General features: G+C 35.6%; 1 protein-coding gene across 1 annotated transcript in view; it reads right to left on the bottom strand.

Annotated features, from left to right (window-relative positions):
- The window catches only part of LOC150106680 (uncharacterized), a 118,033-nt gene that overhangs the window by 53,351 nt on the left and 37,544 nt on the right, over positions 1–27,138 (bottom strand). The window contains exon 3 of the mRNA XM_090393277.1: positions 471–586. Coding sequence (XP_090249403.1) covers positions 471–586 — 116 coding nt within the window. The remainder of the gene's footprint in view (positions 1–470; positions 587–27,138) is intronic.

Genomic DNA, 27,138 nt, shown 5'->3' with positions numbered 1-27,138 from the left:
TGAAATTGAAAACAAAATTAAGTAGCGTATATATTACTCATTAAAAGTCAATTATTAAAATTCTAAATTTAAAAAAAAAACTTTAAAAATCTGCATTTTATATTTATCGTCTCAACGGATCTCCATTCATAGTTAGATCATTATATCAGAAGTGGAGAATAAGATTTTTAATTCTTTCATTTCATATGAAAGGGAAATTTGCGCGTATCTAACCCAAAACTTTTATTATTACTTCCTACGTTATGGCACTCAAATCCAATTATCGTCTTCAGAAAGGGATAGAGAATTCTTTATTTCCCGTATCTCTTCCTGACGAAGATAAGAGTTGACGAGTGAAATGTAAAACAAATACGCGGAATCCTCCCACTCTGATGAATACGGAAAGACGAAGAAATATTTTTCACATTCTTATATATCGTTAAACCAGAAATAAAATCAAAATTCACTTTATTTTCAAAAAATGGTCTTACTTTGTAGTGATCCAAAGTTTCAATGGCTCGGATGTAACCGTCGGAACTATAAACACATAAAGCTGACAACAGTTCAAAAATTTGCTTCTTTACAGTCACATTCGTCGTATCGAGAGCTGAAAGAAGAAGAAAAAATGAACATTAACAATAAAAAATGATTATAAGCTCCTTAAGCCGGAAACATATAACATTTTTATGCTACCAAACATATGATTGGTCAGCAACGATTCTAGCAGGTGACCGTTGTTAATTTTGAATATTTATTCTTATTAAAATTCATTACATTACATTTTAAAATTCATTGAATTATATTTTAGCTAGTCAACGTGACTAGCTAATGAAATTTGCTCATGAAACTCTTCATTCGTTAAGGATGAAGTATTTTGAAACCATACAAATCTGATAACTTATAACACAATCATCTCTTAGTAAAACTGGATTAAAAAAGTGGATTATTGGAATCTAATGCAACTACGGAAGAATTAGCAATTCCGATATATCACATCCGTAGATTGTGTGTGTTTCGATCAGTTTTTCTGTTATGAGGAATAATAATCCACATTTCTGAGAGGACAAGTTCTACCATCTCAGTATGTGACCGATTATTTCACTTTTATGCGAAATGTTTGTAAATATTCCTTCCATCCTAGATGAGATTCGAACCCGAGTCTTTCCAGCCAAAAGCACATGCAAGGATTACGACCACCAGAGTTCAATATATATACAACAGATTCCTTCTTCCTCTGTAACTGTACTATGAGATTTGCAATATCTTGCAATATCTGTATACAGATGATTTTTTTTTTAAAAAAAGGGAAGTAGAAAAGCAAACTAATTTTGCACTTACTCTACGCATGATGAGAAAAGATTATTTTCTCACTGCTGTTTCACAGCCTTTGCATATTTAAAATAGAAAAGTTCCAAATTAATAATAAATAATCAGTTCACGTCTTAGTGTACCCGGGAATTGTGTTATTACAAGCCTCGAATATGGTGTTAAACTGTTAACTTAACCTTAATGATCCATCTCTGAATCAACGCCTTGTTTTTGCCTATTGATAGACTAATCCTCAGTATAATAATATGCACAATGACTCAACCACTCATATTAAAAACACATTAAGAAGGATACGATCTCACCCATGTTTACTGGAACCTTTTATGGAACCTTTTATAAAAATAATGGAACCTTTTCCTGTTTTTTCTAATAATCACCATGATTGATTACATGTCAAAAGCAGATTGATAAATGTATTCTGGTCTGAACAGCTGAGCTCAATAAGCGGTTTTAACTTAATCGACTCAATTCAAAAAAAAAAAAAAAACTGTAGTATTAGCTCCATCATGTTTTTCTATATACACGGGCTTCATGAAGCCCACTGGTATTATTTTTAATTTTAATTTTTGCTTCTTGCTGCACCTCTGATGGCACCCCGGTTAATACAACTTAAAGGGAGAGTTGCCTCAAAAGCATTTTTAGAGTAAAGGGTGAATGAAGCTCGCTAGGTATAAAATGAATTTTCACTTCAACAATCGTAGCGCACGAAAATCAAAGTCTAGTGTATTTGTCAAATTACAAAATAATTCATAAGTAATTCAATAGAGCTAGTTAAGTATTAGTTTATAAAAATATTTTGCTTTGCGATGAGCCAATGGGATTACTGTCCACATTTAATTCAAATAAAATGTATTTTCAGTGGACATACTTTCCATCCATAGTGATTACACTCAATGTGGTCGTAATGATAGGTTAGACAAAAATGCGAAGTATAAGGAATATTCTTCGCCTGGATAATATGTATATTCGGTGTTCACTGCAACACGATCCTCTGACAAGAGGAAAGTTAGGATCCTGCCTGTTCTAACGGAAAACTAACTGTAATAGGATAAAAAAAAAAGAAACAAAACGACCTTCATCCAACATTAAATAAATTGGCTGCTAAAATTAAAACAGCATATTAGTATCTCATTTCAAGGCTAGATTATAGAGACAAATTGGATGGTAGTGAAAGCAGATTGGATGGAGATTGATAGTTGTCAACAGGTTAGTATGTTAAAAAAATTTATTGTTATTATATGAGATCTCCAGGGAGTCAAGGACTCACCGAAAGAGGCTATAAATCACCCAAACCAGCTGTCATGCCTTCCCTCAAATTCATTCACACTCGTTGCACTCACTACCCCTAAAGGTAAACTATTCCACTCACTCACTGATTTGCGAGAGAAAAACCTATCTCTCACCCTTTTCTTTACTGTGAACAAACTTAACTTCCATAGATACCCCCATGTTTTCTCTCCACGTTACATATAACGAAAAATTTCATCAGACTATATCCTATAATACCCATTCAGAAGTTATAGACTTCAATCATATAATCCCTCTTTCTCCTGTTAACCAGAGTCTGTACTCCGTATAATCGCAATCTGTCCTCATAATCTAAATTTCATAATCCGTATAAAATCTTTGTAACTCTTCTTTACACCCTTTCCACAGCTTTTTTATCCCCTTGGAACCCGGGAGACAAAATCTGTGCACAATGATCCAGGTGTGGTCTTATCAAGGCCTTATAAAGGGGGAAAATGACTTCCCTATCCTTACATGTCAAGGTTCGCTTCAACATTGCAATTATCCTCCGCGTTGTATTTGCAACTTTTGCTGTGTGACCTTTGAACTTCAAATTCCTATCAATCATTACGCCAAGGTCCTAGCCTCATCAGTTTCTTGTAACATAATTCCACTAATATAATATGCCGCTGGAAATCTCATCACACCAAAGTGCATGACTTTATACTTACTAACATTAAACTGATAGCCACTTTCATTTAGCAAAATTTCCAACCTATTCAAATCATTTTGTAAGTGCTGGATATCAGTAGCATCCCTGATTGCCGTGCCTATCATCGCATACACTTGCACATCTCCTGTTAGACCCTTCCTAATGTCATTAATGTATAGATTGAACAACAATGGCCCAAGGACTGAATCCGGAGGTACACCATTACCACTACTGGTCACTTAAATTTGGCAGATTCACACCCACCGTATACTAGTTTTTGATATCTGTCAACCATCCACTGATCCAAGACAAGAAATTACATTCCAATTCCATATTCTCCAGTTTATGCACCAGCCTTTCGTTTGATATCTTATCAAATGCATTAGTAAAATCTAACATTATCATAGTGTATCCATTCCCTTTATCTAACTCGGCTGTAACATTGTTATAAAATATGAACAAATTGCTAAAACATGACCTTATTTTAGTAAATCCATGCTGCTTCTTATAGAGTATAGCTTGTTTGTCTACCCATTTCTGTATGCCAGCTCTTACCAACTTCTCTAAAATCTTTACTCCCACACCAGAAATACTGATAGGTCAGTAGTTAGAATACACATCAGTTTTTGTGCAACCTTTGTACAATGCAACTATCATACATGCCTTCCATTCCTGTGGTATCATTCCTGAGCTCAGACTCGAGTTATAGAAACATGTGAAAAGCATAGCCAATTCGGCTGAACATTCCTTTTGCAAATGTGCTGATATTCCATCTGTCCCCATAGACAAATTCTTATTCAGGTTATATATATATATATATATATATATATATATATAATTAGTTTCTGGCACTAGAGTACCATCTGTATTCAGTAAACTTATTTTTCCACATTAATTCTTTCTTTTGCGGAATACCGATCAGATTCTTTTGGATTGCCTTTAGCTTGCTTAGCCAATTTCTTGTCATACTCCGATTTAGCTTTTCGCGCAATATTAGTTACTTTTCTTGCCTGCACTTTATATATTTCATAACTCCTCCGACTCTTATTCTCACGATATTCTTTCTCAATCATCTTCTTTTTGTGGATCTCTTGCTTAATAAGGCTACACATCTATTTCACTCCCATGTATTTATTCTTCGAACACTAGGGATACATTTAGATATTACCTCATTTAAGCACTTATTCAAAGATTCCCATGCATATCTGACTTTTTCCCATTCAGTAACTGATACCATGGGACCAAAGATAGTATTATCCTAAGTTGATCATAATTTCCAGCTTTCTAGTTAGATGTAATGGGAATATCAATATAATTAGATACTTCCCAAGAGAGCACAGCATGATCACTGTCATCAACTGGTGGTAAAATAGTCAATCTTACAGAACAGAGATCCCTTCTGACAGAGATCTGTTTGACCTCGAGTTCCTTCTTTCACATTCTGTTTGAGAAAGTTGTCTCGCAACAATTCAATAAATTCCTTTTCATTCTTATCATGAGATTTCTGTCTTCTACCAATCAATGTATGGTTTGGTAGAAGTTTGGTACCTACAAAACTAAATTGGCGATGCATTTCTTCGTCCCCTGCAACTGAGCCGCCAGGTCTGTAGCAATACATATTTCATCCTGTTAGCCTCCACTTTACACCAGACAGCCTCGAACTCATCGCTACATGAGACATTGTTATCATCATTGTTTTCTTGCATTTCATACATTTTGATACATATTTTCAATATTTTCCGGATATTTTAATCATTAGGATCCGAACAACTCAACAGTTGCGAACCGAAAGTTAAAAAAAAAAAAAAAAAAGTATCTTTATGGAAAAAAAATCCAAAGTAAAAATATGCACAAAAAGGTTCCCTTTGTAACTGGCCTTTGTGCTGGATATCAGTAGCTAGATAACAGAAATTTTATTGCAAAAATCTAAAGTCACAAACAACACATGGAATATCCTTCGACTACAAGAGCGATATTTCACTTTAAAAAATAAGTAGCATTCGATCTGGGACAGTACTGTGATTTAACTTATGACAGCAAGAAAGAAAAATTTCAATTAAACATATTTACAGAATTAGAAATTGTGAAAAATTGAAAAGAGTATGCTTCATTTGCATTATTCTTATTGTATGACAAATAGTAACGGGAGAAGTGAAACAAAAAAATTAATTCCTCATTACAAAAAATAAAATTTAATTTAGAAGCACAGATAATATTTTTAAAATATAAAAATGAATATATAATATAAGATTCCAACCATATGATTTTCGAAACATATTTCATTGCGATTTCTAACTTGTTGGTTCTACTATGTCCACTAGAGGGTGCACGCATCGGTTTGCTAGGTAACAGCAGGTGTCTTCAACATAATTAGTTATTCTCTTTGCTTCGCAGATGGTGGCTAGCCTTGACTATGATCCTTACCGTCAACGTTTAGGGCTCACGAGAGGGCGGTCTATCACGCCAAACGCCGTGAGCGAGACAGCGACTTGAGGGAGTGGCTGACAGGTGTATGGGATCCAACCATGGATACACGGATGCTCTAATGGATACCAACGTGTATACTTGCCGATACTTTCAAAGCACGTTTTTCGGTTGCCATGGCAATGATGTAGCAGTGGAGACAATGGAAACAGCTGGTAGTCTGCTGATGGGGTAAAGGTGACTCTTTCGGTATACATTCCTTCCCCCTAACTCACAAACAAGTTGAGGATGGGGGAGAGGAAAGAAGCATGATCTATTTGGGTGATGCCGTCTGAAAAATCATTATAGACATGCCTGGAGAACACTGTATCTCTTTTGAGCACTTTACTAATGACGCTAACTACAGTTAACTTCTTAACAAATCAAACAGGAATGTCAAGCATATTAAAATGCAGATGGAAAGAAAATACAAGAAACGCAAACACTGAAACAAAATATTGTTAATGAAACCTCAACCACAATTAAAAAAAAAAAAAAAAAACACGTGACTATAAACACAAATATGTCAGTGCCTACTTCTAAGAATAAGCTAGTTACTAAGATATGAAAAAGAAGGGACACCTTTTGGTTACCTATGTGTGATATGAAAACGAAATTCATTATACACACCTCAAGGAAGATCCTTAGTCTATTTATAGATCATGTAGCGGGCTGTGTGTGTCCTTATTGATGACACTGATAAAATGTCCCTATTGCCCAATTGAATAGCGTACCCACTCTTCACCATCTGGGGATGCGTATGAATGTTTCTAAGCAGAGAAATTTCATGCACATGTGATATCGCCATTCCGCTTATTGGTGGTTTAAGAAATGTTCCGTGTTCGATCTCTAGAGCAGGTTTTCCGGATTATTTCGTTCTTGGCCCACCACCTACAACACTGATACGAATATACTATTAGATGTATAACCTTTCGTGAGTAGCACTTAAAAATATGTATTATAAATATATCTAGTATAAGAAGAATATAAAAATCACCATGCTTTGCGGTAACTATATGCAAATTAATAAACATTTAAGAATTACTTTCTGCGTTCTATATATGGAAGTGTAATTATCACATAGATAAAAAAAAATTAGCATTCCACAGATGTCTCTATAATGACAGGTACCCTATTAGTTAACGTATGATTGAGCTGCCAATAGCATGACACTCTCAATGAATATTACTACATCAATGAAAATTATGTTTTTAAGGTGCTTCATATACCGAAGTATGTGGAGTATCCTAAAAAAACAAAACAACAACAACAAAAAAAAACATGAACTATAAACGGCAGTTGAGCTGTTTCATAGCAGGGACATATACAAATATTTGAGGGCTGGTACAGTATTTGTATCCATAGCGATAATATTGCGTATTTCAGTAGTCACCTACCAGATGGCGATAGTTACGCACATCGATTAGAAGTAGTTGAGTCATAAAACTATTACGAAAACGGCTTCCATTGTAATGATAACTATCATTAAGTTGTCGTTAGACAATGCAGTTTACAAGACGACACACACACACACACACACACACACACACACACACACACACACACACACACACACACACACACACACACACACACACACACACACACACACACACACACACATTAGCTCAGTCAAACACGTAAACGCTTTTATTTTTTTCATCACTTAAACTCGTCAATTACTCATGTATCGCAATAGAAGGTGTCTTAGCCAATTTCCTTATTGTTATTGCTAAATCCAATGTAGCGTTTTATCTCGGTTGAACAAGTTTAATAGTCTATCGATAAGAATATACGCAGTTCACTATAGAAAATAATAGAATCAGCGCGTGACCATAGAATGATGAGAAAGGGGAAAAGAATGAAAAAAAAAAAAAAATCTTAGGGAGGGTGAGAGATTTAGCCATTACGGACATTCTAGACATAAAAAGAACAAACCCAAAATTGCCGGACAAATTAACTAATGCTGATTGGATACACAAATTTCTTGTTGTATCCTTTAACAGGAAACTGTTCACATAATATATAATTATACATATCATAGCCCTTTAAAAAACATTTTTTTCAACTCACATACACGCTAACTGTTTTGACACGTTCTACTAACACGTCATAATAACAATGAGGTTCTTTTATTCAATGAGGAGCGTGTTGAGTCTGCATTATCTGCTGTTACAACTGACTCTTGAAGTGTTTGCTTGCAACAACTTTATATATAAGATAGCTAAGCGCCTAAGGTGTCTTATAAAGGTAGAACAAAGGCTACTTCTGTTTATCTGCATCAGTAGAATAGTTTATTTACGTACCAGGAACAGTCTTCTAAATCTGCGTGAGTTTATAATGAAGCTGTAATGATAGTAACAAAGCTGTTCTTGTATTTTTTTCCGTAAGTTTATGTGGAGAGGAAGGGGGTGATAGGAGGTTAGCTTAGGTGTTCGTGACTTAATTACTTTGGGCTATGCAAAAAGGGTCAAGTGAGGCGATCTTATTTGTAATATAGAGACGTGTTCTGATTATCTCCCTTTCTTGTAATGATAACAATGACAAAGACATTCATCACGGAATTCGAGACGCAGGTGTAACATTCTCCCCCCAGTTATCATCCGCCTACTCATTTACTGTAATTATATAAGGGCATTCCTTGTGTGGAGTTGCAGGAGTTGTGATAATGGTGGAAAGAGAGTAGTAAAATAACACACTCTTTATTCAGTTTATTGTTGTGTTCCAGATGCAAACCATTAATTAGGTCAGCTTGATGTTTACCTTTAATTTGTTGAAGACCTTGATGCAGATGCACATGAATAATAATAATAAGATCAATTAAGTATTGGTCTGCTGTTATCTACTATCAAACATGCATGCAAGATTTTTATTTTATTTTATTTATTTATTTATTTAATTTTTTTTTTTATTTGTTATTAATTAATTAATTTATTTATTTTTATTTATTTATTTATTTTTTTTTTTAAGGTGGAAAAATTCCGAATCTAAGATTTTTTTTTGGGGGGGGGGAATATAATATCATTAATTTTGGACTATTAAAAATATAATGAAATATATCTCTATAATTCATGGCAATATATAAAGTCCCAAGGAGTAAGGGATGATCCTTACTCCGTGCGGGCTAGTTTATTAATACAAAGTCTAAATATGTTTGCTTGAATTATTCATATACTTCTTGTAACTGTTTAAAGTTTTTAATTCTTTAAATTATTATCTAAATATTAATAATTATACTTTATTTTTATTATAGTATATAATAAAATTATATTATTAAAATTTTATTCATAAAATGTCCACAGTATATTTTAAAAAGCAAGTTTGCTTTCTGTATATATAATAATATAATATAATATAATATATAATATGATATATATATATTATATATATAATATAATATATATATATATATTATGTATATATATATATATATATATATATATACATATGTATATATGTATAACTTGTTAATAAAGAATAGTATTTTCATTCATCAAGAACTATCTCTATTAAGTGCATAGATATACAAACTACAATTGTTACAATACATAACACAGATTAAAAATTCAAATTGTCACATTATTACTCATTTTCGTTGAAATTAAGTTTTAGTCATTCAGGGAGACTATTTCTGCACAAAACCGATATAACAAAAACATTGATATAAGGAAGGACGCTAATCTATTGAATAAAGTAAAATTATTTATTGAATGAAGTAAAATTATTTATTGAATGAAGTAAAATTATTTTATTGAATAAAGTAAAATTATAAGCCAGAAAGTTTTATTAGTCTTTCGTGCTACATTTTCCCAGTGCTTACAAGTATTTAATTTGATTAACTCTTCAATAACAAACACTACAATGACTCAAGGTAGCCAAGACAATACACTTTTCGATCAACTCTTCCAGGTGTGAAATAGTTCTTCCTTTCACCTCTTTTATAACTTGGTAGTCGCTTTTTTTTATTATGCAATTACCTTCTAACAACAAGCAGTTGCCATTCACAACTCCGTTTCTCTTGAAAAACTTTTTTTCAAAGACTTTTATGAAGTAGTCAACTGCATCAGACAGCTATATAGAAATTCTTTTTGCTATCTCAATTCCTTTGTTATTCAACCATACGTGGCCAGAAGCTACGATGATAAAAACATCTTGACTAGGATGTCTTGAAAGTACTTGTTCTTTTCGTGTTCAACCTGCTGTTGATGACCCCCAAAAGATCAAAGGCTAAGATACTGCATTGTCCTTTATTCCTTCATATACAATGTAGCTTGATTTTGTTATCAAAACTAACGGCTTTCTTTCCTCTGAATAAATTAAAATAAAAATGTGTGTTATATAAGCATTATTATTAGTTGTTGAATTTTGTCATATAAGTTGAAAAAAAAATTAATGATTATTATTTTTCTATTTGGATGATGTTTCTGACATCTGTCTGCATACATTACGTTACTGTTGATTTTGAAACAGAAATTATGATCAAGGAAAGATCTCTTGGTCACCGGAGAACCCTTAATAAAGTAAGAGTATTCATCAACAGTTGAAAACACACATTGAAGTTAGGTGTTTATAACGTACAGTTTAAGATTTACTGACCTAATAGACTTTTCACTTGTTAGGTGCGCAATTGTAAATATGGGCGCATCGCTAAAAATAACATAATTCTATCACTGACAATCCAATTGAGTTGAGTATTGTTTGCTCAGTCGTTTTTCCTTGAGCATTTTTGAGTAGCGGTTTCTTCCTTATTTTCTGACCCCTGAAGATTAACCTTACGTAAAGAGACAAGCACTTGACCAAAAAAAAAAAGTTGATGTTTTCTTCCTACTCATCTGTTCTGTTTTTTTTTTTTTCTTTTTTTCACGCTTTCTAAGGATAATCGTACAAAGGTGATTATCATAAGTAGAATAATATTTTGTTCATCCACAACTCAGTCGTTTTAAAATTGTTATCGTCTTAGGCACCATATGGAACATTACAAGAATTAAAGTAGCAGTGTTAACTTAGCAGGATTAAAATTGAAACTGTTTCTTATTTATTCTGCTTTTGTAGCAAGGGAATCATACATGAATTTAACAATCAATTTATACGATATACATATGGCAGTAGAGTATAATAATAGTTTAAATAACCTCAATAATGGATTATATTAGCACCTGAAGAAGTAAATGAAAAGAACTTAGATAGAGAGAATGGAACGTAACATCAAAGGGATATAAACGAAAAGAAAAGATCTGTGGTAAAATAGTAACGAACATAGAATGTAACAACAGACCACACGGTCAAAGACATAAATGGAAGAAGAAGAATCAGTGATCCTGACGTAAATTGCATTAATGTGTTATTTATTCCGTGAATAAAAAGTATTAATTTTTGTATTATAATCCAGAAATAGAAATATACAAAAATAAACATTATATATACTTAATATATTCATCCATAAATGGTTTAACAGATTCTAAATTATTCATTATTGGCTAGTTCCATTTTTTAAAATAAATCCATGCGATTGTGTTCAAGACACTACATGTCATCCTGTTTTATCAGATCTGAACTAGTTCAATGAAGTCTGATTTACTAGATGGAGGGGAGGAGGAAAAACGGAGTTTATTAGAGTTCAAAAATCTTCTCGCCTTCGTCTGAAACCAAGTTAGCCTTTGCCGAAAAGGCTTATAAAAGTAATTAAGGTATTTCTAAGCAAGGAATATTCATGTAGACTTGAGTCACAAAGACGTGATTTATGCAGAGATTAGTAAAAAAATTTTCTGTTAGTCGGTATATTAATGTTCATCTGTAACTTCTCAAAAGAGAGTCCAATTCCTACTCAGTAAATGCCACAAAGTCGACACACTTTTTTCCCACATGGATGTTGCAAACTGCGTCCCTCTAATCAAAATAATGCGCAAATAGATTTGATGCATCGATGCTGTCTTTAGACACGTTGCCCTCACCGGGTTTTTCCTTCATTGATGCTATTCTCCATTCACTACGCGACCACCACAAACATAAGGCACAGCGGGAGAAGAGCATGATGTGTACGACCTTCAAAGCATCCTGACTCAGTCTCATTCTTCATTTTTATCTTTCGACTAGCGATATTGAGCGAGTGCATTCACGTTTCTTTAATGCAAATATATTCATGAAAAGCATCGCTGGTCACACACAGCAAAACACGCAATGTAAGTTGACTCATCACTCACCCGACTTTACGTAGATACACCTCAAGGATAGTTTCTTCTTGTACGAGTATGTGCTATTAAAGAGGAATGGGTTTGCTGAACTACACCAAGTAGTTGTTAGAAAGCTTCCAGTAGAAGGATCATACTCATCATTAATTGAAGTACTTTTCGGCATCGTGTGAAATAGAATTAAATGGACGATTGTCTTCCTGTCTCATAATTCCTAATTCATCAATCAGCAATGCTTTTTTTTCTTGCAGACTTTTAAAAGAACATAGATTTTTACACGAGAAATTACCTTACTGCCTTTCCAAGTCTAAAGTACAATGACCATACATCTGATTTGGTGAGGGGGGGAGCAATTTCAATTTTAAAGATTCTTCTCCCTCTAAACCATCAAATTCTCTCAAAATCTGCAATATTTTGGCGATTAGCTGAATGAATACTACCTCAGTAAGGATTACAATAAAACTATATTATTTACATTTCTTCATGTGTAGATATGTATTTTGTGCTAATACGTACTCCCATTAATTCCATATGTAACATATATGCACATAGAACATGTAACTACGATTATTGGCTTCTATCTCTCTATACCTAAAGCAGCTACCGTTATGTTACGTGTGCTAATAGCATGATTCAGCTTTCAACCGCTAAACTACTTTCGTATATTCCATATTTGTTATGATTATATTAAGCTACGTTATGCTCAACTCAAGCCTATTCTTATTCGATGGGAAATGTATGAATGACCTCAGAAGAATACTGACGGAAACTTAAAAGAAGTGAATCAGATTTTTATCATAATTTCCTCATTTAATGAGGTTCATTAAATAAGGAAAATTCATAAACTTGGAACTTATCAAATATGCAGGACTTGAATTCTCACTCAGGTTACTTAACTTTTATAATATGATCTGGAAAGAAGGAAAATGTCCACAAGATGGACCAAAGCAATAGTTATTCCCATCTACAAAAAAGGACACAAATCTGATTGTAACAATTATCGTGGAATCAGCTTACTTAGTACCTGTTATAAAGTATTTGCAAAAATCTTAGCATATAAACTTAAACGTATAGTAGACCCAAAATTAATAGAAGAGCAAAATGGATTCAGAAAAGGCAGGTCTTGCATAGACTCTGCATTTACGTTAAAATTGTTAATTGAAAAACACAGAGAAATGAACATAGAAACACACATAGCTTTTATAGATTACACCAAAGCATTTGATAAAATTATCAGAGAAAAACTATGGGAAATCCTAGAAGAATATGAAATACCAAACCAACTCTTTAGAGGTTTCTTTATATTTTTTATCAAGATAATAAAATATCTGTGAAGTACAATAATTCAACATCAAGCTGGAAACCAATGAATCGAGGAGTACGTCAGGGTTGCCCTCTCTCACCGGTTTTATTTAATATATACATAGAAAAAATCATAAAAGAATGGAAGATAACTAATGAAGGAGGATTCAGGATAAACCATAACACCAGATTAGCTACTCTTCTTTTTTGCTGATGACCAAATAATCCTTGGAAATAATGAAGATGAACTACAAAAATCATTATGCAGTCTAAATAATCTGATAAAAACATATGGTATGGAAATATCAACAGACAAAACAAAAGTCATGGCCTTCAAAGGTGCTAATCCAATAAGAAGCAAAATAGTAATAAACAACAAAAAAAATAGAGCAATTAAATGCATTCAAATATTTAGGTTGCACAATGTCATATGAAAATGAAGCTGATATAGAACTAAAGATATCAAACTTTTTAAAAGTAACAGGCATTATAAATAAAATTTTTAAACCCAATTATGTACAAAAACACACACGAATAAGAATCTACAATACAGTTGCTAAACCAACCTTACTTTATGGCAGTGAGATATGGACAATAAAAAAAAGCAGATGAAAGAAGAATTGAATCATCCGAAATGAAATTTTTGTGCAGAACTGAAGGAGTCAAAATAATGGACAAAATGAAAAGCAGCGAAATCAGAAAAAAACTTGGAATTACAACCTCCCTAAATGAAACAGTGATTTGCTATAGAGAAAAATGGAAAGAACACATACTAAGAATGAATAGAAGCAGAATACCTAAACAAATTCTAAATTACCACCCAAAAGGTACTCAATGCAGAGGAAGACCCATAAAAAGATGGAATTGAGTCCGGAACAGGCCACTTGGCCTATAAGCCTGGAAAGGAAGAAGAAGAAGAAGAAGAAGAATGAGGTTCATAAAAATGACCGTATTACTTTATCGTCTATCTTAACTGCATAAATTTTCGAATTCGTTTCACGTTTGAAGAATAGAAAAACAACACAACTTTTTCATTTCCAGGCATATTCATTTCCATTTCAAACCAAAATAAGCTAACATACACTGACTGATCAACAATATCCGAACGCCTGCTCATCCCAGCTCTCACTCTAATCTAATCATGTGCCGTCTCCTGTTCAAGAGGTTGACTACCATGGTGTAACTCATGGTTGACTAGGGGCATACGCAAATGTGGTCATGGCCCTATCACTTTGTTATACGTATTCATGACTGTAAACTGTGTGTGTTCACGGAGAGTAGTTTGCCTGTCAGGACATAAAATCAGAGTTTCCGGGTGAAAACCCCTCTACCTTCGTATAAAACCGGCTAAATCACCTTTAGTCGAAAGAGACCAGATAAAGGTTCCTCACGTCATGGACGGGAATCGAACCCAGGTCTTTCCAACCAAAGGGTTTCGTCTATACCGACTGAGCTACTTTTTTTTTTCCCCCCTGTCAGTTGATGAGTTGTTGCTTCCTCTGTTATTCTCCCTATTTTCTTCTTTACCTTTGTTATGCCCATCTGTGTCTTGCACATCCTCTTCTCCGCCTTCTATGTCTGGGGACTCTTCGTTTTGCCTCAATATGGAAGCGTACGTGCTACCCTTGCCTTGATCTGCTGTATGACCTATGCGGTTGCACTTTTCACATTTCGGCTCATTGCAGTGTCTGCGTAGATGTCCGAATTTTTTACAGCGGAAGCAGGATGGCGGTCTTCCTGGGACCACGACTATTCCCATAACCTTTTTCACTCTTATAGTATATGGGATGTCGTCAATTTTTGCACCTTCGTTGAGTTCTATGACTAATTTTTTTTTGTTGCTTAGGACATGAGACCAGTCATCATTCTTAATTGTTGATGTATTTTCCAGAAATTCTATTTTTCCGAATCTTTCAAAGTGGAGAGCAACCAAGTGATTTGGTATGTTGGGTGGCATCCAGTGTATTCAAATTTCTAATTTTCTACATGCATTTATATTAATAATTTCACAGGTGCCGTTCCTCACTTGGATGTTCCCCATGCTGGCAAATCGTTCTTTAACGGTCAGTTGTTTGAACGACAATAGAAAAACATAATTGTATTTTAGATGACCTAAATGCCACACATCACTTCCTTTAACTTTGTTTTCCGTAAGGCTTTTAATTATGTCCTCCTCGGTGTAAGGACCGCATTTTGCGTCACATTTAAGAATAACAGTTTTAGAACAGTCTATTTCGGGTGGTAAGTTTAGCGATTTTAATAGGTCCTGCGAGTTAAAACCTTCAGACCGATTTTCTTGTTCACTATCTGCTTTAGGTTCAAAATTGTTATTTCTATTCATTATGCTATTCATATCACGAAATGGTTGAAACCAAGAGGTACTTACAGTTTCTTCTAACCTTCGCATTAGCCTGCGAAGCTACGGTTGATCTTCGGTCTTCCTCTGCGGCCTGCAGCTTGGGGGTCGGGGCAAGGGTCGCGCGGATTACTAACAATAGGGAGCACTAGAAAACACGTCTGCACTCTATGAAAGCTAGAGGCACTCTTATACCGACTGAGCTACGGAGGCTCTTCACACTCTAATATGAAAAGTATTAATATGGAGTTGGTCCCCTCTTAGCTGCTGCAGCAACTTTCGATCTTCTAGGAGGGCTTTCCACTAGACTTTGGTACTTGCTGCAGTATTTCACTTTCATTCTTGCAGAAGAGCATTAGTGAGGTCGGTCATGGATGTCGGGTGATTCCGCCTCACTCGCAATCAGCGTTCTAATTCATCCGAAAGATCAAGGCTCTGTGCAGGCCAGTCAAGTTCTTCAACATCCATTTCATGAAACTATTCTTGCACAGACCTCGTTTTGTGCACACGGCGGGGAGGGGAGGGGAACATTGTAGTCTTCACCAAACTGTTGCCATAAAGCAGGAAGCACAGAACTGTCTAGAATGTCATCATAGGCCTCAGCGTTAGGATTCTCCGTCACTGGAACTAGAAGCCTCAAAATTAACCGTGAAAAACAGCCCCAGACCACCATGACTCCATCAAATTCAGGAAGGTACCGTTTTTCTGACATTCACCAAACCCAGACTCGTCCGTCAGACTGCAGGTAGTGAAGCATGATTCATCACTCCAAAGAGGAGTTTCCATGGAACCATTGTGTGCAGCTGCGTGGCCATGGAAACTCCTTTTCTTCGGTTCCCAAGTTCCCAAAGGATACCTGTGGCACTGGCGTGACTTGCAGTGGCATTTCGGGACTCGAGGAGTGTTCCAACCGAGGATCCGTGAATTTTTCGCGCCACTCGCTTCGGAACTCGGCGGTCCTACTCTGTAATTTTATGTGGACTACCAGGTCGCGATTGTGCTGTTCTTGCTCCTAGGTCCACTTCACAATAACGTAACTTACGGTTGATCGGGACATCCGCAGGACAAAAATTTCCAGAATTGAGTTATTGCAAAGGTTTAAATCCCATCTCTGCTAACCAGAACTGCTTGCAGTTCCGGTTAGCAGAGATGGGATTTAAAAGAAAAAAAATATATATATATACAAAGCAGACTAACAATCACTGACGTTTGTGACATCTTGGACACTCATACCGATAGTTAGAAGAGTTGAAACTGTTATTAGCGGCTTTGGCAGACGAGTTGATGATTTTTTCTTTCCAATCCCATTTGGGCTGGTGTTCGAATCCCACCGTGTGCATGGATATTTGTGATTATTAGGTGGTATAAAATTTTCGTTGTCCGAGATGAAACCACCATCTTGCTTATTGGAGACCTGAAGTCACCTGAAAAGGTTCCATATATGGTTTCTATAGCAAGCGGTTTCTGGATTATCCAATTCTTATTCGGTACATGATACTAAATGTAAATATTCGTTCATGGACAATAGACTATTCAAGTTTTCAGTGATGGAAAATTGTCGATACTATGTTAATTAACTTCATTTCTTTCTGGATAAAACCTTGACCATTGAATAATGCATCCAGAAATAAATATAAATAAAAATAAAAATTTTGAATTTTAAAATCTTAGGCAGAGAACCAGCACACATACAAAAAAAAAACATTGACATTGACTATTGACATTAATGAATTTAGAGGTGAAGCAAGATGCTTTTCATATTCTCCGCTCTCTGCTAGGGCTACAGTGTGGGAAAATTTTATGAACAGTTTGCTCGCCCTGAATGGGCATGGAAATTATGTATCGCTACAGGAAGTTAAAATGGCTTTTGGTCTTTTATGTTTAAATATATCCGTTGCATCGTAGGCTACGGTTCCGTGAAAATTCATCGAAAAAACAGCTAATCGAAAGACAATTCATCGAATGAACATCAAACGAAAATTCGTCGAAAATGCAATTCATCGAAAAAACAATTCACCGAAAATTTTAACTAAAATTTCATTAAATTGATCCAGCCAAAGCGGAATTGCTAATATCATATCGATACTTTTTTTCGAAAATGTTATGATAAAAGTGATCCATTTAGAACAAAAACTGAACCGTGCAGACAGCTTCTTGTACCGACAACTTCTACTAATTCCGCTAAGTCAGAGAGTTATTGTAATGCATAATTTGGACACGTTACTACTTTGTTGTCCCGAATACAGCTGAACTGAAAACTGGAACGGTTCGACATTTTCTTGTAAAAGTTTCAAATAGCGAATCTGAATCAGATTCAATATTTGAAACGTTTATTCATCCCATCATAATTGCTGTATTGAAGTCGCATATTACTAGTAACAATAATAATAATGGAACTTACGTAGGCTGGGCATTTCCTCCCGGAAATAGGCAAATAAGTCCCATGAACAGACATGAAACAGTTATCGGATAAGGAAGACAATAAGAAATCATATTGTTCTATAATTATTCTCTATAATTAAAGTAGCATTGCTTTCTCAATCTGCACGTATTTGTTCTAAATGGATCACTTTTATCATAACATTTTCGAAAAGTTAAAATTTTCGGTGAATTATTTTTTTCTATGAATTGCATTTTCGACGAATTGTCGTTCGATGAATTGTTCATTCGATTAATTGCCTTTTCAATTAATTGTCTTTCGATTAATTGCCTTTTCGATGAACTCTCCAGATACCTACGCTACAGCTTGCTGAACTAGATCATTGGGGTGTATGGACGTTTTTAGGAAAAACTTTGTTGCTAAAGATTGTAGGAAAGAGAGAATATAAGGAATATTTGTATCTCGATGAAGTTGATTGTTTCTGACGCACCATGGGGTGTTTAGAATCATTCGCAAGCACTTGTTTTGTACACGTTGCAGTTTGAGAATACTAGTATTGGAGGTATGGCTCCAGGCTGGAGAGGTGTAAGTGACTATGGGAACGATTCATCAGCTAGTATAAAAGCAATTTGATTCTGATGTTTTGGATGACTGTTCCTGTTAATTAGGGGGGTAGATCTTGGCGATGCTTTAGATGCCTTTGTACACGTAATATTGATGTGAGGATGACTTGTGTTTCACGTAAGAATCTTTTATTGGAAGTTGTTGAAGGGTCTGACATGCTGAAGTCTTATAGCATGTTTGCTAGAGAGGCAGTAATAACAGCGGTCAGGTTTGTAGGTGCTGTTGGCTGATGCTGTTCTGGTGTTGACTTGTTTGAGCGGGCCACATCTTCTCTGCACATCTTAACTTCTTGTCTGCCGTTGGTATTCTCTATTCTTGAAGGCCTCTGATTGTGGCCGCTGAGCCTCTGGCTATGGTTCAGGGGCCTCTAGTATTCGTGTACTAGAGGAGGAGGACTGTGTAGCTGTCTCCGACATTCTGTTCTTCGGGTGTTGAGTACAATCGTTATAATTGGCTGGGTGAAGGCCACCGCAGTTGGCACATTTAGCCGGGATGGTTTTCGGCTTGGTTCAGGTGTTGGTGGGATGGTTCATCCCGCACTTAACGCATCTGAACTCTGCTCGGCACAGTTTCTGAGCATAGCCAAATTTCTGGCATCTGTGGTACTGTCCTGTTGAAGCCCTTTTCCCAAGAGGTTCAGGACTGATCTTAAGTCCACAGATCGATGTTAAGTCATACAAGTTTTTGTAGGCCTGATGGATTTCGACCAAAACCAGAGGCATCGGGCTCTTGTGAGCTCTGGTCATTCTGCTGATCTTGATGGGTGGTAGGTCTTGATAGCAGAGATCAGCAGCGATTTCATCTGTATATATGTCCTCAGAAACACCTCGAATAACCCTTCAGGTTTTTTTTTTCGAGCTGAGGGAGAAGGTGTAATATTGTGCACCGTTTGAGTCTAATTCTTCGGTCAATCTTCTGTAGTCCATTATAGTGGCGGGCTGGATCTTTATGCCATCGTCCACATTTTTGACTATTTTGTATGATATTTGCAGGTCGGACATGGTGGACCTTATGGACGTCCATTTGAGCTTTTCACGGAGAATGATTAGGGGTACTTTCTCTGTGAGAGAGGCAGAGGAATCCGTGATGGGAGCCATCTTCATCCATTCCGTTGTCCTTGGGTGGCTCTGTGGGTTTGTCTTGCGCGCACGGACCTCTTCAAATTCTGGGGGAGTGGACACCATCAAATCAAGCTTCTTCTCCATATGGGCAGTGTCTTCGCCCTCCTCAACTTCTCCTGGCAAGGAGTAGAAATTAAGGATGCCGGGCCACTCGCGTTCGACTTTTCTTACAATCTTTTTGAGAATGCTGAGCGCCTGCCCTTTGTTGAGCGATTCAATATAAGCGTCACCATCCTCCTCGCTCATGGTGATGACGGCACTACAATAGTTAATAATTTGTTATATAAGGAAACAATGGCGATTCTAAGGACGGTATATAACGGAAGCAAAAATTAGGCTTAGTAAATCGTTGCGACTACTGTTTTCTGAAGTAAAGTACTTAACTAGAGTAACCAGAACTATATATCAGATAACAACACTACCTGTCATTCTATGCGCCACACAAATTACAAATTCAAAAAAAAAAAAAAAAAAAAAAAAAAAAATTCTTGATCAACAAACAGTAATCATAATCACTCATTCTCGATCTCAGTCAAAAACATTCTCTCTCTCTATTTACCGCGATCTCTTAAAAATATAGAAATACAGCTCACTGTGTCAATTTTCGTTCTAAAAATATGGCGCCCTATCTACAGAAAGCGCCTCCGTAGCGCAATTGGAAGAGCGACGGTACATTGCGCCCTTCGATTGGAACAGGCCTAAGTTCGATTCTCGTCGCGACGGGAGGAATCTTTATCTGGACGATTTCAATCGAAGGTGAGTTAGCCGAGCTCTTAAGGAGGTAGCAGGGTTTTTTCTCCCGGAAACTCGGGTTTTTCATCCCGCATACAGACAAATCGGCCCTTCAGAACACACGCAATTTACAGACAAAAAATACAAAAATACTAGTTGTGGTGGAGGTGGGCGGTAGATGGCGTTGATGGAGATGATTCGTAGTAGAGGTCGGTGTAGTGGTTGAGACAGTTGTAGGTATCCTCCCATGATGAGTCTTCGGACTCCTTGGAGGTGTCAGGAATAATAATAATAATAATAATAACTATTAATCTCATCATCATCACGCTGTCAAATTTCTAAACTGAGTTGATCTTGTCCAATACATGCAAGAAACATTTATAAGTAACATGTTCAAGTTACTGACTGAGAGCTTACAGCAGCAGCCGCAGCATACAATCATTCTGTATTTCCTTTAAAAATGGAATCTATTACAAAAAAATGGAATCTATTACAAATAATTCTACTGGGCAATAATATGTAAATAATAATAATTGAACACATATTTAATTTGATGCGTGCAATGCATCAATGCCTACTAAATACGATTTCTGCACTCCTGCGCAGTAGGAAGGGTATTATCGGTATCAGTTATACGCTTCCCATATAAAATAAAATAATGAACTAAGTAGTCATATTACGCAACCGTGTTTACATAATATGAGTTTAATTCGCAGGGAAAATATTTACAAAGGGTGTTGTCGAGTTGATGATGCTATTCATAATTTGTTTCAAGTCTTTTTTTTTTTCTTTTTTTTTTTCAGCGAATCCATTATAAAAAATATTGTTTGTATTATTTGTAATGAAATTTTATTTCCCATATTTTCTACATAATATTTTCCGAATATCATCATCATCTCATCCGCTTGGTAATTGGGTCCACTAAGAAGAAAGGTTCTACACTTATCGCGATCTTTGGCCATCTCAGTCATAACTCTATAGCTGGGCAGATGGGAATGTTCTTTCAGCAACTTTATCCGCGTACTACTGAATATAGTCATAAAAAATTACGGATATAAAGGCGACATTTACAAACACTCCGGGGGGGGGGGGTTGTCCAAAGAGTTCTTAAAAGTATATTCCTGTATTTCAACTTAACAGATAAGCTAGATCCCAATATATAAATGATGGCAGTAGCGCACTCAGAGGGGGGGGTGAGGCGGGGCCCTGGTCCCCACCAAAGAAAAAGGAAAAAAACACTGAAAATTATCCAAAAATCTTTTCCTAATTAAAATTCATTTTTTTATTTATGTTGTGTCGTGCCTTCTATTTCTATACGAATTAGCGGCCAGTGCAGATGCTCAGTCATAGGTCGTATACGATGCGTAGTGTATATTCTCGAATCATCTACTCAACTCGTCTTCCCCCCCCCCCAAGATTAAATTCTGAGTGCGCTATTGAATGATGGGATACCAATTACAACGATATTCAAAACTGCAACTGAATGTTAATAAATAAATAAATAAAACTTTTTTTCATTCTCAACGCCATAAAACTGATTATTGAAATAGAGTGTATAATAATAATAATAAAGTAATAATACCGCGCAGTCGGCACTGGTAATTTAACAGCAAGAATGTGAATTTTCGTACCAATCCCCCACCACACCCGCCCACTAGTGTTTCGCTTATGTGGATTATTTTCATTGTACTCCCGCTTGTCAATGAAGACGTAATTTATGATGAAGAATAGTGATACGCATACCTAGTTTTGCACGACAAAATAGACAAGTTACCACATGACAGTTGCGCATCCGGAGGAGGGGGGGGGGCAAGGGGCCCTTTCCCCAAAAGAAAAAGGAAAAAACACTAGAAAATTTTCCAAAAATCTTTTCCTAATTAAAATTAATTTTTTTTTTAAATTTATGTTGTGTCGTGTCTTCTATTTCTATACTACTTATGAATTAGCAATCATTGCAGATGCTTAGTCATAGGTCGTATGCGATGCGTAGTGTGTATTCTCAAATCGTCTACTCAACTCCCCTCCCCCCAAGATTAAACCCTGAGTGCGCTATTGCCACATGACACCAACTGTATCAACTGTTTCATTTTTCAATAACCACCTATATTTTTTGAATGCCTTGTTGATTCCAATGGAATTGCCACACTCCTTGTATTTGAAAACTATGCAGTTTAACATGCCTTTTAGATACTGTACATTTTGAAGTGCTGCAAATGCCATTCACACGGCGAAATTCTGTAGTCTAGTGGGACAAAGATAATCGTTAGCAGCGCCAGCACACGCTAGAGTGGGTCGCTCAAGCTTGACTGGTGATTGATATTAACCGTTGGCTGAAAGGAGAAGGGAGGGGAAGATCTGTGGGGCTGATAGATTTCTTCAGAGAGAAAAGTAACATCTGATTGTTAATAGTTCAAACGTATTTGAATAGTAGGAGTTCTTCGTTCCCAATAGTATTCAGTGCTTAATTCAATACAAGCATTTTATTGCTTTTAGTTTCTTTAATTAGCGGTGAAAACTGAGTCCAAGAGTGTTAGAAATGTTTCATCTTGATGCCTGGAAAAGCATATAATAACATGCTGCACTTGAAAACGTGCATGATTTAAAGATAAAAAAATTCATTGTGGTCTCGTTAATAAATGCAAATAAAAACGATTGTGAAAAAAAAATTCTTCATCATATTAGCCCGTTAACTCTCAAAAAATATTTTTACTCACAGAGTATTTGAATGCATCTACACATAAAACTCCAAACGTGTTTGCTTTTATCATATTTCATGAAATAAAAGTAAAAGAACTTCTTGATTACGAAGGTGTCCCCTGATTAAAATTTTAGCCACCGGAATAAAGCTTACTGAAGTTTTCTTTTTCTTTTTTTTAAATGGCAATTCAAATTGCCTAGCGTGGCGAAAAGTAATTTGCTGATATGATTTGCATAACAGACAGTTATTCAGCTATGTCTGTGTCTACCTAGACATCATAGCTGCTGCTCTTTCTCTCAGTTTATTGATAATGAAGATGAGATCTTCATCATCTGAGTAGACCATTATTCCACTGTATTGAACCAAAAGGTGGCGATATTTAAGGACGTGTAGGATGTTTTCTTCATTAAAATACTTTATAACATTTTCTTCAAACAAAGAGCACGTCTTGCAAATCCTCCTAAAGACTCAAGACTTGTCCATATTTGAGGGGAAAGAACACAATAGATGGTGAAGAATTTATATCAGTCGCGCATGCTTCTTGGGACTATCAATTCATATTTGAACTGGAAAGTCTCCAAAATCTTATCAAGTTTGCTGTGAGGACGTGAGCGTGATTTCATATCCTTGCGAAATCACACCCAAAAAATCTTTGCATTTCATTTCTCACAACTGTACATTGCAGAAAGTCAGTTCCATAAACTGTATTCAGAACCCTGACTAAAAGCAGCAGAATACTTACTAGATCAGTGGGAAAATTACTGGAAATAAGTGCGATTGTGCAACACGGATCAATTCAAAAAGGCAAATTATGTTGGCACGAAAATTTCGCACAAAAATGTAATATGATGCAATTTTTACACGAAAAAGTCAAAACTCATAATGGCTTGTCACGAGAACAGAGGAGATCCCAATCAGAGTCAAGTAACGTCGCCTTGAGATAAGAGGACTGCCATTGATGAATACAAAAGCCAGGGAAATGTCACTCGACAGCAACATGAGAGGATGTTCTTTGATTTCCCAGAACATACAGCATACAAAATCGCACTCTAAGCCTCCACTGCACGAGACGACACGGTAGAAAAATGTTTCAGATTCATAATGGCATTCTCTATCTGAAGCCATAACCTATAACGTATAACGCTACTGTCAAGATGGGTGAAGCAAAAGTGCTTTTCATATTCACCTTTGTCTGTAAAGGAAGTTATTTGGGAAAGGGAATTTTGTGAGCTTTAAACTCGCCCTCTGGGGGCAGTTGTATTAGTTATGATCAGCTGGGAGTAGAGTAGAGTAGCCTTCGGTCTTTTGTATTTGTAGTACTCTGTTTCATTGTAATTGACAGATTGTACGATTAGCGGGTTTGAATGCGAACTTGACTTGACGAAGAATTTTTCTGCGTCAAGTCAAAGAAGGGAGGAGATGTATGGAATGCCGGTTTATCGATGAATCTGTGAATTTCTGATAAACTATAGGGCATCTAGAATCATCCTTAGGCACTTATTTTGGATTCTTTGTGTAGTTTTGAAATGTTTGAGCGTGAAGTGTGACTCCATGCTGGTGAGGCGTAGGTAATAACTGGACGTATAACCATCCGGTAAAGTTGTAATTTATTTTGTAAGCTTGGTTTACTCTTACGGTTGACCATTGGGTAGAGTTGAGCTATTACTTTGGATGTCTTAGAGCCAATGAGATTGATGTGCTTGTTAAAAAGGAGTTTCTTATCCAGTAGTAGCCCAAGATATCTGGTCTCTGATTACCATGGGAATTTGACCAGAAAGCAAGATATCTTCTTTAATGCAGACCTTTTTTCTAGAGCATGATATGGCTAAGCTTTTGAGGGGTTTTCTTGAATCCTCCAGTTCGTGAACCATTTTTCCAGTGCGTTGCTACTTCCTTGGAGTCTAGTGATTGCCAGGCGAGGGCTGAAAGAGACCTTGCTAGAATACTGAATACCGGTGTCGTCGGCATAAAGGGCCGTAATGGTTGTTCTTGAATTTAGAGGGATGTCTGATACGTAAATTGTGAACAGTAGTGGGGCCAGAAGGGAACCTTGAGGTACACTAGCTAGAATTTTGCGCCTTGATGAAACAATTTCGTTGAGCTTTACTTGCATGTATCTTTCGCTAAGGTATGAATTAATAAGTTTTACTAGCTTAATTGGGATGTTGTTTTCAATAAGTTTGAAGAAAAGTTTTTATTTTAAGTGATAAAATGATAAAAAATAAAAGGTGTTTTTTACAGTTTATAATTTCTGATTTAATTACAAAAAACTTTAAGTATTTTTCTAAACGTTTTTAAATTATTATAATTTAAATAACATTCATAATAAAATTTCAAAAAAATTAGAGAAAATTGTTTAATATTAGAACAATCTCGGATTGATATTTTTAGTGAACTACATTTATTCTTAACTAAAAATATTTCTAAACATACATCAACATAGAGTAATTCTAGAGTGGGGGAGGGTCAATATCTTGATTTTTTTTTGCCCATCTTTGAGAGTGATCATTGGAGACAAGATAACTTGTCTTTGCATGAACATATCCCATCTATCATACTGCCAAAACTGAGCTTAGCCAATATTTTCTTTAAAATTGGTTATCGTTTATAAACCCTCATGATACTGTCACTCGTGTCTTGAGCAGTGACTCATAGAAACTCCCCTAATTTTTTTTACTTTTTTGCAACGGAGAACGATTAGATTAACCGATGAATCTTGTTTGACTGGCCTATTTTGCTGCTGCTGCACTCCTCCCCCCCCCATTTTCCCCTCTAAAATACCATGTTTCATTTCACCGTTTTTGAAAATCTATCACGACACAAGTATAGCCCATTCAAATGAATGTCTCTTCATCATTAAACATCAGACAAAATGGAAACATTTTTGGAATTTTTTTTATTAATGTTTTTATAGTTCTATTTTAACGAGGTTGCATTAGTCTTTTAATAAGCAGATCCCTCTTTTTTGGAGAAATGAAAGCTGAAATTAACAGACTTTTAACTATGGAACATTGACTCACTAAGTATTGACAGCCCAATACGCATAGTAAATTGGTGAGTCAATGTTCCATAGTTAAAAAGTCCGTATTAAGAAAGTGCATCCAAAATTGCTAGAATTTTAGTCACAAAATGAATCTTTATATGGACTATTTCAATTGAAGATGAGTTAACCAATCTCACACGGAGGTAGCAGGGGTTTTTTTTCCTCTCATGAAATTTCGGTTTTTCATCCCGCTTACAGGCAAATCGGCAGAGAAGTGAACAAAAGCAGAGCTGATTTTGGAAACCCTAAGTCCTTAGACAGAAAAACTGTCATTTCAGTAGGTTATTGTTGGCTAGCTGAGGACATCATATAAGTATGCCTGTTCTCAGCTAATGAGACTCTAAGCAAAATTTAGTTTATATATAGATAGTACCGATTAACCATAAAGTGATCCAACGAATTTAAAAACTCTCAAAAAGAGTGTGATTAAGTAAGCTTATCTCCCCCCTCTGAAAAACAAAACGAAAAAAAAAAAAAAACATGGATTACAGTGACATCCTGCACTCCATTTTCATCTGATCATTACTGTTGATTACTGTCCAAATTTATTGCGAACTTTTCCATGCTAACAAAATTTCACATTTGCCATGGTAATACTAAGAGACTTTCATTGTTCATTCATATAGATCACAATATTATCCTAAATTTTTTAAATATACATGCTGAAGAAATTTAGAATGAATTTAATATAAAAAAAAAACTTAGGAGAATATTATGATTTATATAAATTTTGATAGATATTTGCATAATCTCTTTGCTGATTCATTTATGAACTAAAATTGTTCATAAAACCATTTAGATAGATAATAGAATTAAACTATTGTGCTCTGGAATGTTCTAACTTAAGAAAGCAATTCTAGGAACGACATCTTTCTGGTCCAGTGTTAGAAGAGTAGTTTTACGGTATCACAGAAGCAGGACAGACTCCGTAAAATAGTCTCTGTTCATTCACGAAATAACAGGAAATGTGCAGTTTTGGGAATT

This window comes from Typopeltis vanoorti, chromosome 5 (genome assembly GCF_054136105.1).
Source record: "Typopeltis vanoorti isolate ZY-2024b chromosome 5, IOZ_Tvanoo_1.0, whole genome shotgun sequence".
Taxonomy (NCBI): Eukaryota; Metazoa; Arthropoda; class Arachnida; order Uropygi; family Thelyphonidae; genus Typopeltis; species Typopeltis vanoorti.
This window is presented reverse-complemented; position numbering and strand designations above follow the sequence as displayed.